At 41.3% G+C, this 19,484-nt stretch overlaps 1 protein-coding gene across 1 annotated transcript in view; it reads left to right on the forward strand.

Annotated features, from left to right (window-relative positions):
- Positions 1–19,484, forward strand: part of MCF2L2 (MCF.2 cell line derived transforming sequence-like 2) — a 235,619-nt gene that overhangs the window by 65,414 nt on the left and 150,721 nt on the right. Inside the window, 2 exon segments of the mRNA XM_004382342.1 lie at positions 7,784–7,874; positions 10,961–11,080. Coding sequence (XP_004382399.1) covers positions 7,784–7,874; positions 10,961–11,080 — 211 coding nt within the window.

Genomic DNA, 19,484 nt, shown 5'->3' on the forward strand with positions numbered 1-19,484 from the left:
TCTTGGATAGATATCTTGTCATCTTTCACGATATCAGGGAAGTTTTCTGTCAACAAATCTTCAACAATTCTCTCTGTATTTTCTGTTATCCTCCCCTGTTCTGGTACTCCAATCACTTGTAGGTTATTCCTTTTGACAGAATCTCAGATAGTTCTTAGGGTTTCTTCATTTTTAAAATCCTTTTATCTGATTTTTCCTCAAATAAGTTCATGTCAAGTACTTTATTTTCAATCTTACTAATTCTGACTTCCATTGCCTCAATTCTACTCCTGTGACTTTCTATTGAGTTGTCTAATTCTGACATTTTATTTTTAGTCTTCTGGATTTCTGATTGCTGTCTCTCTATGGATTCTTGTAACCTGTTAAGTTTGTCATTATGCTGTTCTCTAATCTTTTTAATTTCCTCTATTGCGTGTTCTGCATTTTGCTTCATTTCCTTCCTAATCTCTTGAAGAGTCCTGTATATTAAGTTTAGTATCCTGCCTCCAGTAATTCCAAGAAATTTTCCTCCTCTGGAAAATTTCTAGATTCTTTATTTTGGGAGCTTGCTGAAGCCATCATGGACTGCCTCTTTATGTGATTTGATATTGACTGTTGTCTCCGAGCTATCAATAAGTTATTATATTTATTTATGTTCGCTTGCTGTGTCCTAGCTTCTTGTTTTGTTTTAATATGCCCCAATAGGCTGCTCATGTGAGCTGCTTTGATTATTGGCACCTTTGAAGCTCTAATGTGCTGTCACCAGGTGTAGATCTGGTACTAGGTATGTGAGCTCAGGAGTCCACTCACTCCTCCTGTATGTATTCAGCTCAGGTGCCCAGCTACATAGCCACCAAGTGTGTGATGCAGGCTCTCACCTACTGTCCTAAACAGGCATGGATGATTGGTGTAGGCACAGGCATTTGGCTGCAGCAGGAGGACACACTGTGAGCAAGGCAGGGGGCTGATGGCCATCCCCGAGTGTCCAGGAGAAAGACATGTCCCTGTTCCCTAGAGCATGTAGGTGGGTGGGTTTTGCAGCCAAAATGTGAGCACCCAATGCTGCAGGCTGTAGGGACTGGGGGGCACCTCTTATTCTTGGGCCCCTATCACAGGTGGCTATTTGGCGTGGGTGGAGCCACCAGTCCTCAGGCCCCTCGTGGGTAGGTGAAGACCCTGCTTAATGGGCAGAGCAGAGTCAGATGTCATGAACCTGCTACTTCACAGCTGAAACAGTTGAAGTTAGAGTTCTGGTATGTACCCTGTTGTACTGCAGTAATGAGGGCCTACGCTGTTGAAATGGGCCCATACAAGTCTATGCAGGGGGAAAGGCACTCACAGTCCTTGGATCCCTTATGCCTGTGTCTAGGCAAAGGAGCTGTGCCTACCCTGAGTTCCTGGCTTAGGGGAGCCAGTAGTTCCCTCCCCCCCACCCCGTTTGTTAATTTGTTCACTCTCCTAGGCTGGGAGAATGGCTCAGGGCGTGTGATGGATCCTACTTCTGGCCCAGGGGACTCGGCAATTGCTGAAGCCAGTCCGGGACCTAGTGCAGAGCAGGGAGTGGGGAGGTAAATGGGAGAGAGGTTTTCCCCTGAGGGGTTTGTTTTTGATTCACGCGGTAGGCCATACGTAAATACTTATCTTTTGGCGACGGAGGGCTGCTTCTCACTTGTTCTGCATGGCCGAGGAGACTCTCTGCAGCTGGTTCTCTCCCGGTGCAGAAGACGCACGGATGCTTGCTTGCCTCACCGCTCACCCCCGAGCTGATCAATCCTGAAGGGCTCAGGCTCTCACTAGGTCAGATCTGGAAACTCCTGGCTGCTTCCAGACCGTCTCTCCTCCTCCTGCCACTCAGTCCGGTTCCTCAACTTTGCCTTAGATGTTCAGGGCTCCTAGACTGTCATATATAATCAAATCACTTGTTTTTTTGGGTCTTTGTTGTAAGAGGTTCCACCGGAAGCGTCTGTGTACTCCGCCATCTTGGCCCTGCCTCCTGATGTATTTATTCCCATTGCAGTCCTATAGAAGCTTTATTATTGATCAGTGGCATATGTGCTTCTCTTTCCATTAAAAAAAGGATGATGAGATGGATACAATTTGAAGTGTGGAACCCGTATAAGAAGGCAGATTTTACTGAAATGGGGAAAGGCCCACCCACTCTCTGAGCAGACAGAGAATTGGGGGGGTTAGAGGCAGTGGACTCCTGTTACTAGATGTGTCTGGCAGAACTGTTGGGCGTCTTACAGGAACTGGAAGGGGACTCCTTCACTGGTGGGGGACTGAACTAAGTCGTTGACCAGGCTCCTTCCTGCTACAAAGCGGAAGTATCCTCTAAGTATTATTTGTTCTATGAATGAGGATAGCTGGTCTCCAAAGTTTCAGCCTTCTGTAACTGTACATGTTTTATTCATAAATTACCCAAGAGCTTTTTGAGTGTTTTTAGTCTTTTTTTTTTTTTAAAGTATAGAAAAATTGAGACATATGAAATGTCACAAGAGTAGTATAATAAACACCTAAGTTTCTCTCATCTCGCTTCAAGAATTATCAACTCCTGGACAATTGCATTTCATCTGTATAAACCAGTAACCAGTTGTTGTTGAGTCAATTCCAACTCATGGCGACCCCACGTGTCACAGTAGAACTGCCCACCATAGGGTTTTCAATGGCTAATTTTTTTGGAAGTAGATTGTCAAGCCTTTCTTCCAAGGTGCCTCTGGGGGGACTTGACTGACAACCTTTCCATTAGCATCCAAGGGTGTTAACTGTTTGCACCACCTAGGGACTCCTTCATCTGAATGTTCACCCATGTTCCCTCCTGTCATTATCTTGAAGCAGATAGTAGATCATTTTGTCTGTAAATATTTCAGTATGTATTTGTAAAAGATATGGATTGTTTTTAAATCATAATGATACCATCATTTATGATAATTAATTGAACACCTTACTATAATCCAATAATCCAGTCTGTTTTCACATTTTTACAATTATCTTTAAAAAAAAACCTTTGACGCAGGATTAAAAAAAAATAAGGTGGAGAGTCCCATACATTGCCATTGGTTGCTCTGTAGGCTGTCCCTCCTTCTCTTGCCCACAAGCTCTTGATGCCCCTCAGAGCACTGTTCTTCCTGGCTTTCCTGTACACCAGGAGCACATCTGATTCTCTTCTTTGGTGTGTTGGGGATTTGCCATTATCATCAAGGAGAGCACTAGAGTCACAGCTTCCCATCCATCCTACACAAAGAGCTTAGTTTTCTGCAGAGAAAGTAGAAAGCAACTTTTCGCTGTGGATGAGACGTTGAAAAATACAGCAAAAGATAAGGTGAGGCTAGGTTTCAGGTTTGGGGAGAGAGAGACATGATATGATGAAGATTCTGAGATATTCGAGAGGTTAAACTAAATTGTCTCCTATGTCTAACTTTCTTCATTTGGTATTATCTCATAATGTGTCCCAAGCCCTGTAAAAATTATCAGCTGAATTTGTGGGGGGTGGGGGACATCTGTGGTCCCTAGGGACTTGAAGTAACTATGTAGAATCAAAAAGTTGTAGAATGCTGAAGTTGGAAGGAGTATTTGACGCCAGTTTGTGCCAGTCCACCGTTTTGCAAATGAAGATGCCAAGAAGATGCTGCAATACTGGCAAACATTATGAATTCTTAATTTTGGAATAAGAATAATAATTCTTTTAAAACCATAGACTAGTATTTCTAACTCCTATACCAGGAAGAATCCTGAGCACTGTTATTCAAAAGAGAATAAGTAATAAAGTAAAATTAAGTATGGCTACTTAAGACCTCTTTGGAGTGTTAAAAAGCAAAGGTGTCACTTTAAGGACTAAGGTGCGCCTTACCCAAGCCATGGTGTTTTTAATCACCTCATATGCATTTTAAAGCTGAACAATGAATAAGGAAGACCGAAGAAAAATTGATGCGTTTGAATTATAGTGTTGGTGAAGAATATGGAATATAATATCGACTGCCAAAGGAATGAACAAATCTGTCTTGGAAGAAGTACAGCCAGAATACTCCTTAGAAGCAAGGATGGTGAGACTTTATCTCATATACTTTGGGCATGTTATCAGGGGGGAGCAGTCCTTGGAGAGAGACATCATGCTTGATAAAGTAGAGGGTCAGCAAAAAAGAGGAAGACCCTCTGTGAGATAGATTGACACAGTGACTGCAACAATGGGCTCAGGCCTAACAACGATCATAAGGATGGTGCCGTGTTTCATTATTTTGTGCGTAGGGTCGCTGTGAGTCAGAACTGACTCAACAGCACCTAACAACAACAACATCATGTAGGGACATTGGTGGTTTAGTGGTTTAATTCTCACCTTCCATGCAACAGACCTGGGTTTGATTTCCTGGCCAACGCACCTCCGAGCAGCCACCACTTGTCTGTCAGAGGAGGCTTGCACGTTGCTATGGTGCTGAGCAGGGTTCAGCAGAACTTTGAGACTAAGACGGACAAGGAAGAAGGGCCTGGTGATCTACTGCCAACAATCAGCCAGTGAAAACCCTATGGATCAGAATGGTCCAGTCCACAACTGATCATGGGGATGGGGCAGGACTGGGCAGCATTTCATTCCATTTTGGATGGAATTGCCATGAGTTGGAGGCCGACTCAACAGCAGCTTACAACAACAACACTTAAGATCACAACATTTCGTTAACTGTCAATACACATAAGCATCCTAAAGAGTACTTTGATTGCCCTCAGTAGCCTCATAGGTAGTATGCCGTGATTCTCTTTGTATGTGTGCTTGCAGTTCAACATTTGAATGAGGGTTACTAGCTAGCCCAGTTTGTCCGGGACTGCACACTGTAGCCCTGCAAGCTACGTGTCCCAGGAAATCCCTAGTCCTGGGAAAACCGGGATGGTTGGGTGCCCTCTGTTTGATTCCATTCTTATAGCAATACAGGAAAATTTCACTTAGCCAAAAGATTTCTATGCCTAGCTTGCCAAAAAGACAAATCTTAAGAAAACATAGTACTATCAGAGTTTAATTAAGAAAATAAACACTGCACCCTACCACAGAACTGCTCTGGAATTTGGGATGAGAACACATTTACTTTAATCTCTTATCCTACACGGTTTATATTTAATGATATCTAAAATGTTGGGTTTGAGTTGTCAAAAATTCGATCATATTTGTTACAGAGGAGTTACTAAGACTGGTAAATGAAGGAATACAGTGCTACAATATTTCCTGTAATAAGAAAGCATAAATTCCGTGGCATGAACATTGGTTTTGGAACCTGAAGACTTGGATTGAGTCTTAACTCTGCACATAGTGTATGACTTTGGGCAAGTTATTATTTTTTTAAATATCTCTGAGGATTAGTTTCTTTGTCTATAAAATAGAAATATTATCACCAACCTCACAGGGTGGTTGTGAGGATTACATTAAATGGCATTTGGGTAAGTATCTTGCACATCATAGGACCTTCGCGTTAAAATGAACAGTAGGGGTTAAAACAGCCAAGCATTCCCTAAAGACGGTGCATTTCCTGCGCATTTGGCTTAGTTGATTGAGGTTTTGATGCCTTTATTGAGCACAATGAGGTGGGGGAAAAAACCCAGAAACAAAAACCGGTAGTTGATACGATGGAGCATTGTTTAGAACGTGCACCTTTTGTGGGGGCTGTACATAAAATCAGTGTCAGGATTCTCTTTTTTCTGAACTGTGGGCTCTGCACAGTTGTGTCAGGGATACAGCCCTTTGTGCGCACAGGTATTTTTCCAGCAGATCCCACACTCAGTTCACCCAGAGGTCCTGGTCTTGAGACTTGGTCTGTGTGGAGCTGGGAACTTTGCTGGGAGGAGTGCTGGCTTCCTGTTTGGCTGGGGAGGTGTGTGTAAGGCAGCCTCTCACACCTCATAGTCCGGGACACAGCCTGTGTTTATATACTGTGTTTTCTGAGCTTCTCCCAACTCCACCTTGGTTAAGAGCCCTGAGCTCCCTTACAAAATTCTTCAGTGATATCTCAGAGCAGCTACTTAGGTTTTCTTGCTGGATTTGCTTGGTTCTTCTGCCTTTTTCATGCACAGATACTTTTTAGGGTGAAGCTAACCTTTTATTCAGTATTAGTAAGTTATTGAAGGTTTGAGGGCACCTTAAGCACAGCTACCACCCATCTGTCAGTGGAGGCTTGCATGTTGCTGGGGTGCTGAAAAGGTTTCAGTGGAGCTTCCAGACTAAGATGGACTAGGAGGAAAGGCTTAGTGATCTGCTTTTGAAAATCAGCCAAGATTTGGATGAGAATGGTTTGATTCCGTTGTATATGGAGTAGTCATGAGTCAGGGCTGAATTGACAGTAGCTAACAACATTGAAGGTTTACTGTGGGCAGCTAGGTTTCAGTACTTGATCTCTTTCAATCTCTAGGAGAAGCACATAAAAAATAATAATAGTACTTATATAGTTCTTCTGGCATCTATACATACACATACTCCTTTAACATGTAAGATCAGCTTTATGAGATAGATATTCTTATTCCTGCTTTACGAATGAGGAGCCTGAGAAACTATAGAGGTTAAGTAACTTTCCCCCCTAAACATACAATTAATGTAAAGAGTAGAATTCAGAGTTCAAACCTAGGCAGTCTGGCTCCAGAGTTTGTGTTTTTTGTCACTTCACTTTTAGTGGTATTATTCTCATTTTACAAATAAGGAAACCAGGGTTTTGAACGGGTTTGACCTCCTGCTGAGAATTTGCATTTCCACCCCAGATATACTGAATCCAAATTTACATTTTAACCAGATCCCCAGGTGATTCTTATGTATACATTGTTTGCATCTTATGTGTACATAAGAATCACCTGGGGGATCTGGTTAAGCTGTAGATTCAGATTCAGTATATCTGGGGCAGCAAATTCTCAGCAGGAGGTTGAACTGGTTCCAAACCCTGAAGGAAAATGAGTTTCAGACAGGAGGTGATTTTCCCAAGGTCTCAGCACTAGTAAGTGGCAGCACTAGGGGTGAACCAGGCTCTGAAGTCCTTACTGTTTCCTCTCTACCACATTTCCTCCCAAAGAGAGAAGAAAAACACTCCCACTTTTGAGACTTTAGTTTCAAAGGGTTTTGTGAGAATTTTGTGGGGACTTAAGAGGGAACCCAACAGACTCCTTGTGGTCTTAACGAAGATGATATGCCTTATGCATGTGGTCTGTTGACCTGTTTAAGCCAGGCACTGAGGAGGGTTGTTTTCCATGGACAGGTGTTACTTCCGAACACCTCTAGGACTGACCCTTAAACCAAAAAAACAAACCCATTGCCGTCATGTCGATTCCGGCTCATAACGACCCTATAGGACAGAGTGAACTGCCCCATAGGGTTTCCATTGGAGTCAATTCTGACTCATAGTGACCTTACAGGACAGAGTAGACCTGCCCCATAGGGTTTCCAAGGAGCGGCTGGTGGATTCGAGCTGCCAACCTTTTGGTTAGCAGCCGAGCTCTTAACCACGACGCCCCCAGGGAGAAGGATATTGATAGTGCTGTGGGAGTGGAAAGATGGCAGAGCTCAGCCTTGAAGTCCTCTGCCTATGTGGGGAACATGTGATGCTCTGCTGACATGCTTATCTTCCTTCATGCATGAGCACGCACGCTTCTTCAGGCTCAGGCTGGAGAGGGAGTGGCTTCTTTGCGGGGAACGTAGACCCGGTTATTCCCTTTCGCTGTGCGGGTGGTTAACACAGTGAGCCTAGGTGCTGTGGAGGCTCTAGCAGAGATTCTGCTGCCAGAGCCCCACAGAACCCACAGGTCTCCCCTGACCGCAGACACTAACCACTTACTCCTTTTTAAACAGCATGAAGGCCGCCAGCATCGGGTTCATCATTGTGATCGACAGACGAAGGGACAAGTGGAGCTCCGTAAAGGCATCCTTGACACGAATAGCTGTAAATATTTATTTTTGTGCTGTCATTATAAACATCATTTAAATCGTCTGTTCAACTATTTCATGTCAAATTCATGGGGGAAATGAATGCACGGAGAAAAGGCAGTTATTTTATGTTAAATTTTGGGAAGTTCTTTGTAGCAGATGCTGTTGTTTCCCACCCATAGCCCCTCTCCACCTGCAGAGAATTCCTGCAGATAGTTCCTGAGCATGTCAAAGGCTTCCTGAGTCTCTCTACCTTACTGACATCTCTGGTCACTGAAGAGAGCAGCCAGGGAGTGCTGGGAAGTCAGTGCCCCCAGAGTGACCTGCAGCCATTGAGCTATGGGAGTTGGTGGATAGATACCCCAGCTTCCATGTCCGTCAGCGGGACAATTCTGTGGTATATGCCACACACTGTCTCAGAGGGTCTTAGCCCCTCTTGCCACAGCACTCACCACGACATTGATGTATTAGCTCTCCAGCCATCACCACCTCACCTCTCTGCTCCCTCGCTCTGCGTCCTAGGATCACCCCCCCAAATAAACTGCTTGTACTCAAGTCTTTGTCTTAGGGTTTGTTTTAGGGGTAACCTAGTTTTAGACAGTCTTCATTTCAGTTTTCAAATTATTTTCTCACATATTAGAAAAACAGTGACAAAACCAGACGAAGTGATATTTAAGTAGCTTGATTAAAGGTGTGTTTGCTTTTAGCTCTGAAATGTGCAACCTTGGATGGTTTTTCTTTCCCATCTTATTAGTCTGGTTTTGATCTCTGGTAGCTGCCTTTCAGGAGGGTAGAAGGTATCCTTCCTCTGAGGGGTCTCAGACCTTTGGACTTAGCCAAAAGGGCAGGCAGAGCTGCCTCAGGCCAGTCACACCTGCTGGGGCCATTGGCACTGGTTGAAGAGGATGGGGTGGGGTAGGGTGGTGATGTAGGTGCAGGGGTTAGGACAGGAGAGGGATGTCTGAAGCCTCGTGCACACCCGCGTACGGAGGCAGTCACACGTACACATGTGCACACGATTTCTCTCAGATGACTTTAGAGCCTCACCCTGATACGTAAAGAGTGTCTCAGCTCATTTATCTTGTCATGAGGTAACAAAATGCAAGTTCTTCTCTTCAGGAGCTTGCATTTCAAAGGTGGAGGAAGGGTAGAGTCCTTTCCCTTTGGGCACAGATTGTTTTATCCCTTTGGTTTAGTTGTGGTTAAAAGATTTAGCTCTGGGGTACCTGCAACCATGGTTGATGTGGTGAAGATTCAGACCCTTGACAGTGCCCATGACTATTCCAGATGTCTGGCCTCTAGAGAGTTCTGGTTTCCCAGGGTCCATAATAATACCAGAATTATCTAACTCCTGAGTCTAATTTGTTTCAGGATTATATTGATCACTCTGTGGGTAAAAGATGCTGTAGTACAGGTTCCTCAAATCTGGCTGTCTGTCAGAATTCCCCATCCTTCAGGTGAGGGCTACTTATTGAAAATATAGATACTTAGACTCCATCCCAGTCCTAATGAATCAGAGTCTTCCAGGGTGAGGACCAGATTCTTACTTAACAAGAACCTCAGAAGGCTGCTTTTGGGAAACCACTGGAAGAATGGAAAGCCACAGGTGATGGGAGACTAGGGTTTCCTTCTTTGCGGCTAAGTAGTTATATGGATCTGAGTTATCTCATTTCCCAGGACCTCACTTCAAGATGAGGGCAACGCTCCCTGAAAGCCACTTGGCAATAACATGCAACAAGAGCCCTTAAAATACTAAGTATTTGACTCAGTAATCCTAGGACTCTCTCTCAAGAAAATGTTCCAATATATGGATGAATATGTTCATTTCAGTGTTATTTATAATACAGGTAGCTCCAGACTTATGTCATAAGTCAGTTCTGACATAAGTCAAATACCTATTTTTTTTTTTTTAAGTTTTCATTATTATTGCCTTTTATTATCAGTATCTTTATAAATCCTATCTTTGTTTCGGGAGGTTGGAAACTGCATATAAATTTAAAGATATATTTTAATACATACATGGATACACGAAAAAAATACACAAATCATAAAAATTTACTCTGACGATGAAGAGTTGGATGACGATGGTGTTTCGTCAGTTGAGGTAATAACTCCACTTGAGGAAGGTTCTGGAACATCTGGATTATCCCTGGGAATGGAGATGACGTTTCTAGTCAGAAAATTAGTGAGAGTTGTCTGTCTGTCCCTTTTCTTTTTTCTTCATGTATTTTGTGGTAACATCTCATTGCTTCCCAAATCTGCCTATCACCTTTAGCAAAGGGATCAGCGTTTGGGTCCATGGTTTCAAGCAACTGAAGCCCCGGATTTAGTTTAGAAAACTAAATCTATATGGTAGCGTTTTGAACAGTAAATCATAAAATTAAACATCTGTGAGTGAACGTCTGCGAATGATAACATCAGCGAATTACGCATGGCAACATTGTATGCAGTACATATTACTAATGATAAGATGCACAAAAAAAACAAGCGTAAGTGAAGTTCATTGTAATTCGAGTATGTTGTTAAGTTGGGGGCTTCCTGTAGTAAAACTATGGAAAAGCATATACAACTAGTAATAAGGAATTGGTTAAATAAATTGTGCAGCCATGAAAAATAATATTTCCAAAGAATTTTACTAATACGAATAAAAGCTCATGGTATGATATTGAGTGAAAAGGCAAGTTAGAAAATATGTCTGTGGTGTAGTTTAACTATGAAATAGCCTAGAAGTAAATAAATTGAAATATTAAATGTGGTCATGAGATCATGAGTACTTTTCTTTTTCAAATGCATGCTTTTATTAATTTCCCGATTTTTCTGTAAAGAGTATGAATTATTTTTAAAATCAGAAAATGAAAAGCATGTCTTGTTTGGTTGGTTTGGTTTGATTTTTAACGGGGGTGGGGGGTTGGATTATCTGACCTCTAAGGTCTCTTCCAGCTCTGACATCCCGTGAAATCTATTCTAATTCTTTGCCATCCATGTTGTCCACTTTAAATTTATCGTCTGTGATCTCGGGCCAGAAGAGACCAAAGTAGTCCTTCCCTTGGTGATAGATGTGACATCTGCTCTTTTGCCCGACACTTTTCACCATCCTTCCAGGTGGCATTTCCAGGAAACTTGCAGCTTGTTTTCATCCTTCGTCCGTCTCACTTCATCCAGAGGACTTTCACTGACATTGGCATTAAATACTATCGGGATGAATTTAAAATGAAAGTGCCGGTAAGCATGACCTTCTGCCTTGTCTTCATGGGTTCACGGTCTTGTCTCCTTGCTCTCTCTCCCTCCCTCCCTCCTTCCATCTCCCTCACTCTACCTCTCCCCCGCCCTCCCTCCCTTCCTTCTAGTTTTCAGTCAACTAACATATTTATTGAACCTCTGTCATGCATACGAAGCCCTGGTGGTGCAGCGGTTAAGAGCGTGGCTACTAACCAAAAGGTCAGTGGTTGGAATCCTCCAGCCGCTCCTTGGAAACCCTTTGGGGGCAGTTCTACACTGTCCTATAGGATGGCTATGAGTCGGAATTGACTCAGTGGCAGTGGGTTTGGTACGGGGTTTGTCATGCCTATCAGCTTTAGCAAAGTGATCAACGTTTGGGTCCATGTTTTCAAGCAACTGAAGCCCCGGATTTAGTTTAGAAAACTAAATCTATATGGTAGTGTTTTGAACAGTAAATCATAAAATCAAACATCTGTGAGTGAATGTCTGAGAATGATAACATCAGCAAATTACGCACGGCAACATTGTATGTAGTACATATTACTAATGATAAGATGAACAAAAAAAATAAATAAGTGTAGTTATGCTACCTGTGGTGGGTCATACATGGTCCTGTTACAAAATGTGTCTCTCCAGAACCTAGCAGAGTGCTTGATACATACACACATACAAATATACCTACACTACACTTTATTTTTATTATGAAAAATGCAAAGCAATTCAAATCTCAAAACATATACAAAGTAAAGGGAGTAGTAACACGGACCCCCCATGCCAGCTTCCAGCTTCAACCAATTTCAACTCAAGATCAAACTTGTTTCATCCCATCCGCCATCTTCATCTCTTAGGTCACATTGAAACAAATACCAGGCGTCATATAATTCTAGTTGAAATATTTATTTCTCCTTATTAATTTATATTTTAATAATACTTCACAAGAATATTTTATTAATAATTATTGCCAGTAATCTGTATTGTTAATATTTCATCAATGAATTATTAATAATGATTAATTTAAAATTATTACTTATTAATCAAGAATAATTAGTTGTTGTTAATGATTCCATGACATTAGTCAGATTCAAATTTTATCCAACTGGTTAATAAATTTAATAGTTCGTTTGAATTAAGATGCAAATAATATTCATAGATTTTAATTTGTCACTGTGTCCCATAAAAACCCATACTCGTTGCTGTCGAGTTGGTTCTGACTCATAGTGACCTTATAGGACAGAGTAGAACTGCCCCATAGTGTTTCCAAGGAGCAGCTGGTGGATTCAAACTGCTCGCCTTTGGGTTAGCAGGCGAGCTCTTAACCACTGTGCCACCAGGGCTCCGTTGCTATGTCTCTTAGGTCTCCTTTAATCTATGGGTCTTGTCTCCATTTTTTCTTCTTGTAATTTTTTTTTTTTTTTTTTTTTTGGCTGAGGAAACGTGGTCATTTGCCCTGTCGAGTTACTCGGTCTAGATTTTGCTCCTGAAATCCTCATGGTGTTGTTTATTGTTTTCAGTTTCTATATTTCCTGTAAATTAATTCCTAGATCTGTAGGCTTGATCAGGTTTATGCTCCCTTTTTTGCTACACTACTTCATACATGATGGTGTAGGCGTCCAGCCTGGGGTCTGTAGTGCTTGGTTTCGTTTCTTTTTCGTGACGATAGCAGCCACTGGTAGTCATTACCTAGATCCATTGATTCACTGGGGGTTGTAAGTGACGATATTCAAATTCTTTGATTTCTGCTTTATTTATTAGCTGGAATAATTTTATAAAGAGACACTCATCAACTATGTGGTTTTCTCGAGGGACAGTTCATTTGGGAAAGACATGATAAATGTTTAGTTCTTTCCCTTTATTTACAAGTTTTTGAAATAATAAGTTGGTTACTAATTATCTTCCAAAGGGACTAATGTGGGTTTTTTTTTACTTTCATTTTTCCATATCATTACAGACAATGGATTTAAATACCAGTGAAGTGTTTATTCTATTACAGTTATTATCCTGATGCTCCAGTTTATCCCATCTCTGGCCAGTATGAGCTTCTTCCCCTTAGCTGTGGACTCCTTTTGGCACTATCCTAGTATCTTCTAAAGCTTCCTTGCTACCTGGGGGGACAAGATATTCTGACTCACCTGTGTATTTTATGCCTCGTGCCTGGGATCAGCATGTTCTCTAAGCCTGGTTCCATTTAGGAGGAAATGGTGTTAGACACCATAGTCTGTGAGCTAGAGGTGTTTATTATTACAGGATTGGTCATTGTTTCTGGGCCTTCGTAGTGGACAGAGGGAATGCGTATATACCTTGTAAAGTAAAATACATCTTGAGTTCTTATCGATACTTCCAATTCATTTTCAGGACTAGAAGGTTTTTACTTAATTTTATCCATCTTACATCTGTATCTTTTATCACATGCAGAAACTTTCAGTTCTTAGTGATTCTAACATAACTACTTATTTGATTTAGCCAACAATATATACACAATAGTCTTAGAATAATTCTATCAACACTAAATGACAATATGATGACTGAAAATGGCTTAATATTTTTCAAGTCTTTTTGTCCTAACGATATATTCCACTAGGGAAGTAAAGTCGAATTACTGTGTTTCAGACTGACTTGGAATAGTTCTTTTCTGTGTAGTTATGCCAGCAACTCTATATCAAAACCAAAGTTGAGTGTATTTGTTTTATTGTCAGCAGAGGTTTGCGTGTTGCTATGATATGGAACATGTTTCAGCAGAGCTTCCAGACTTAAGATGGACTAGGGAGAAAGGCCTGGCGATCTGCTTCTGCAAATCTTCCAGTGAAAACCCTATGGGTCACAATGGTCCAATCTGCAACTGATCATGGGGATGGCACAGGACTGCGCAGCTTTTAGTTCTGTCCTGCATGGGATCCCTATGAGTCAGGGGCCTAGTGGGCAGGAGCTAACAACACAAACACAGGTCTACAAAACAAGATTTATTCAGAGAAGTCCAACTTCTGTCCCTGGCCCCTGCACCTCTTCCTTTTCTCTCCCTGTAGATAACAATTTTTTAAAGTATATAGTGTATCTTTCTATTTAAAAAAATATAAACAAATAACTATATGTATGTTTATTCTTCACTCATTCTTAAATAAACTCATTCTACATGTTCCATAAACACTCTGCACACATTTTACTCCATTTTGATTTTTCCAGTTAGCAGTGTGTCCTGGGATCTCACCATAGGGCTCTCTGAAGATGTTCTTGACTCCTTCCCTTAGCTACAGAGCACTCCATTGTGCGGCTGTTCCTTAGATTATTGAAGCAGTGCCCTACTAATGGACATTTGAGTTATTTCCAATTATTTTCTCTTACAAATAGTTCTGCAGTGAATATCTTTGTGCCTCCGTCTTTTTGTATTCTTGACTTGGTACATATTACATGTACAATGAATGTCATTGTTGGGATGATATCATCAGGCCAGGCAGCTGGAGAAGATGGTATTTGAGCTCGGTTTCTGAGGAAGGCAGAACTCAACAGGTAGAGATGGAGAGGAGGCATTCTGGGCAGCGGAGACGGCCCGTGTGACAACATAGAAGCAGGAAGTACACATTTTGTATGAGGTCCATTGGGAAGCCACGTTTTTGCTAGAGCACATATGGGGTAAGTCTTTTGGGAGAAAAAGTCGGAAACATGGAATAAGTCTAAAGTGAGGTTAAAGGGTCTGGATTAGGCAAGGAAACTTCCTGGGGAAATGGTCGGTATCCTGATTGGGTGGTGTTACATGTGTGCATACGTTTGTCACAACTTTACCTTTAAAATCTGTGCGTTTTGTTGATGTTAATTGTACCTCAACTGAAAAATAAAAAAGAGGAAAAGGGATAAGATATATCTATAGATAGTGTTATAGGGCAGTTCTTAATACATAGTTTGGGATTTTTTAAATGCTTAGTTGGAAATCATTTCAGACTCAGAGAATAGTTACAAGAATAAGAATAGTACAAAGATCATTCCATACCTTTTACCCAGGTTCATTCACCTGTTGTTAACATTTTACCGCCATTTGTTGTATCAGTCAGTTATTAGTACTTATTATTTGCTTCTCTCTGTACATAGATATAGACCAAACCAGTTGCGGTCAAGTCGAGTAGATTCTGACTGATGGTGACCTCGTGTGTCAGAGCAGAACCGTGCTCCATAGAGTTTTCAATGGCTGGTTTTTTGGAAGTAGATTGCCAGGCCTTTCTTCTGAGGCACCTCTGGGTAGCAACCAAGCTGAGCATGCTAACAGTTTGCCCCACCCAGGGACTCTGACACACACACACACACATACACACACTCTATTTCTACGTACAGGTAATCCCTGGATTTGTGCCGTATTTAAGTTACGTCAAACCGCACTTAAAACCATCTGTTGTTTTTTTGGGTGCACCTTATTGTTACTAATACGTTCTACATACAGTGTTACAGTGTGTAAGTTGCTGATGTTACCATTCTCAGATGTGCACTCACAGATGTTCAGTTTTATGATTTACTATTCAAAACACTGCTGTGTTTTGAAATGAAAAGTAAACAAGAAGTATTCAATTCACGTCAGAACCGACTTACGATGGGGTTGTCAGAACGGAACCCTGTCGTAAGTCGAGGATTGCCTGTATATGTAATACACACGCAAATGCACACACTGTTTATTTCTGAACCATCTGTGAGTAAGGTGCATGCATCATGGCCCTTTACCCCTAAATCTTTCGTTGTGTATTTCCTAAGAGTAGGGATGTTCTCTTTCTTAATCATGGTGCTGTTATCAACTTCAGTAAATTAAACCTTGATATGCTTATCTCAGGAGCCCTCGTGGGGCAGTGGTTAAGAGCTACAGCTGCTTACCAACAGGTTGGCAGTTCAAATCCACCAGCTGCTTCTTGGAAACCCTATGGAGCAGTTCTACTCTGTCCTATAGGGTCACTGTGAGTCGGAATTGACTCGATGACAATGGGTTTGGTTTGTTTTTTGTTTTAATGTTTATCTAATTTACATCTGAATTCCAGTTTTTCAGCTGACCCAATAATGTCCTTTATATCATTGTGTTTCCCTTCCGTACAGGATCCAGTTTAGGATTGGACAGTGCATTTAGTTGTCATATCTCTTTAGTCTCCTTTAATCTGGATTATTTCCACAGCATTTGTCTTTTATGACGTTAACATTTTTGAAGAATACGGTTCCTTTAAAAATAGATAAGACATGCCTCATTTGGGGCTTGTGTGATGTTTTCTCGTGATTAGATTCAGCTTATGCTTTCCCAGCTGGAATCTTACTTAAGTGACATCCTTCTCTGAGCGTCACCTCTGGAGGCACGTGGTGTTCATCTGTCCCTCAGTGGTGTTAGTTTTGATCCCCGGTCAAGGTGCTGTCCAGCTTCTCCAGTGTATTTGTCTTAGTCATGTAATGCTGCTGTGACAGAAATACCACAGGCGGATGGCTTGAACAAACAGACATTATTCGCTCACAGTTTAGGAGGCTAGAAGTCTGAAGTCAGATGCTAGCTCTAGGGAAAGGCTTTCTCTCTCTGTCGGCTTGGGGGAAGGTCTTTATCTCCTTTCAATGTCTGTGGGCCCGGCGTTCCTTGGAGATCTCCAGGTGTCTTGGCATCAGTCTTCCCCTGGGTCTAGGAGGTTCTCAACTCAGGGACCCTGGATCCAAAGGATGCGTTTTCTTAAGGAGTCTTAGGGATTTTCTACGTATAGGATCATGTAATTTGGAAGAAGAGATGGTTTTACTTCTTCCTTTGTGATTTGGATGCTTTTTATTTCTTTCGTTTGCTCAAATCTTCTGACTAGAACTCTCAGTAGAATGTTGAATAGCAGTGGTGAAAGCAGGAACCCTTGTTTTGCTCCTGATCTTAGGGCAAAATTTTCTGACTTTCACCACTGAGTATGATGTTAGCTGTGGGTTTTTCATAAATACCCTTTATCAGGTTGAGGAATTTCCCTTCTATTCCTAGCTTGCTGAATTTTTTTTTTTTAATCACAAAAAAGTGTTGGATTTTGTCAAATACCTTTCCTGCATCAATTAAGATGATCATGTGAGTCTTTTTTTCCTGCTTTCTATTATTGTGGTGTATTACATTGATTGATTTTCTTATGTTGAACCACCCTTGCATTCCTGGGATAAATTCTGCTTGTTCATGGCATATAATTCTTTTAATATGCTGCTGGATTCAGTTTGCTAACATTTTTTTGAGGATTCTTACATCTATATTCATCAGGTATATTGGTCTGTAGTTTCCTTTCTTATGGTGTCTTTATCTGGCTTTGATCTCAGGGTAATACTCGCCTGAGAATGATAATGAAGTGTTCTCTCTCTTTCTAAGTTTTTGGGAGAGTTTGAGAAGGATTGGTGTTAATTCTCCTTTAAATGTTTGATAGAGTTCCTCAGTGAACCCGTCTGTTCCAAGGCCTTTCTTTGTTGGGAGGCTTTTGTTTATTGATGCAATCTCTTTACTTGTTATAGGCCTGTTGAGATTTTTCATTTCTTCTTGATTCTATTAGGTAATTGATGTGTGTCTAGAGGTTTGTCCATTTCATCTAGATGATCTAATTTCTTGACATACAGTTGTTCATAATATTCTCTTATAATCCTTTTTATTTCTGTGTAATTGGTAGTAATGCCCCCACATTCGTTTCTGATTTTAGTAATTTGCATCTTCTCCTTTTTTTTTTCTTTGTCATTTCTGAGTTAGTTGAAACAAGGACATGTGCCTTACATCAGTCTTTCAGGTAGCCCCCAGACAGGCCAAAACAGACGAACAGAATTTTTTGAGAACAAGGTCTGCGTTGCTCTGTCTGGAACCTGGCACCAGGGTCCCACACTGGGAAAGTGTGTTGCCGTCTTCAAGATTGCTGCCCAGTTGGGGATTGGGTGGGACAAGAGCAAGTAAAAATGCTGCAAAGCTCTCATACCATTTTAAGTCACTTTTTCCTTGATTCCCGTTCATTTGGTTCATGTAAACCTTCGCCTGTTTTCTAGAGTTCCACAAAGTTGACTTTGACCATTTTTGCTCCTTAGTTTGGTGTTTCTGTGGAAGAGTGGGGCCTTGGAGCTACCTGCTCTGCCCTTTTCACTGGCATCACTTTATCTCCTTCTTGTGGAGTTTTGAGAGTTCTTTATATATTCTGAATGGAAGTTCATTGTCAGATAATGTGGCTTGAAAATAATTTTTCACTGTGGATTGTCTTTTCATTCTCTTAACAGTGTTTCTTGCACAACAAAAGTTTTTAATTTGTATCAAGTCCAGTTCATCCGTGGTTTTCTTTCATGGGCTGTGCTTTTGGTGTTATATCTCAGAACTCTGCGAAATCCCAAGTCACAAATATTTTCTTCCAAAAGTTTTATGTTTAAGCTTTAGTTTTGTGTTCCACTTTGAGTTAATTTTTATGAAAGATATGAAGTATGGGTTGAGGTTCACTTTTTTGCATGTGGATATCTGTTTGTTCTAGTGCTATTTGTTGAAAATGAATTTTTTTCTGTATTGAATTGCCTTTGCACCTTTGTAAAAAGTAAGATTAGTGGTTGCTAGCGATTAGGAATGATGTGGGAGAGGGGGATTGGTGTGACTTTCAAGGGGAAGACTAGAGAGATCCTTGTGGTGACGGAATAGTTGGTATCTTGATTCTTGTGGTGGTATCACAAATCTACATGTGAGAAAATGGCATAGAATTATACACACACATTATACCAGTGTCAGATTCCTGGTTTTGATATTGTGCTTTAATTATATAAGATGTAACAATTGAGGAAACTGGGTGAAAGGTACACAGGACCTCTAAGGACAGTATTTTCAATTTCCTCCTATGAATTCATAATTATTTCAAAACAAGAAGTTAAAAAAGATCGGTTGACCATATTTGTATGAATCTGTTTCAGGATCTCTCTTCTTTTCCGTTGATCTGTTTGTCTGTCCTCTTGCCTTCACCACTGTCTCTTTTTTTTTTAATTGTTGTACTCTAAATGAAGTTTACATTTCAAGTTAGTCTCCCATACAAAATTTTATACATACATTGTTATGTGACCCTAATTGCTCATCCCATTCTGCGACTGCACACTCCACCTTGCCGTCCCTGATTCCCCGTGTCCCGTCAACGAGCTTCTAATTCTCTCTGCCTTCCCATCTCACCTCTGGACAGAAGCTGCCGCTTTGGTACCTTATATCTGCATGAGCTAAGAGGCACACTCCTCACGAGTATCAGTTTATGTCCCACAGTCTAGTCCAATCCCTGTCTGAAGAGTTGGCCTTGGAAACTGTTTTAGTTCTGGGCTGATAGAGAATACAGGGGCCATGCTTTTCGGGGTACCTCCAGTCTCAGTCAGACCATTAAGTCTGGTCTTTCTACTAGAATTTGAGTTCTGCACCCCATCTTTCTGCTGGTCCATCAGGGACTCTGTTGTGTTC

The sequence above is a fragment of the Trichechus manatus genome, unplaced genomic scaffold, assembly GCF_000243295.1.
Source record: "Trichechus manatus latirostris isolate Lorelei unplaced genomic scaffold, TriManLat1.0 scaffold00092, whole genome shotgun sequence".
NCBI lineage: Eukaryota > Metazoa > Chordata > Mammalia > Sirenia > Trichechidae > Trichechus > Trichechus manatus.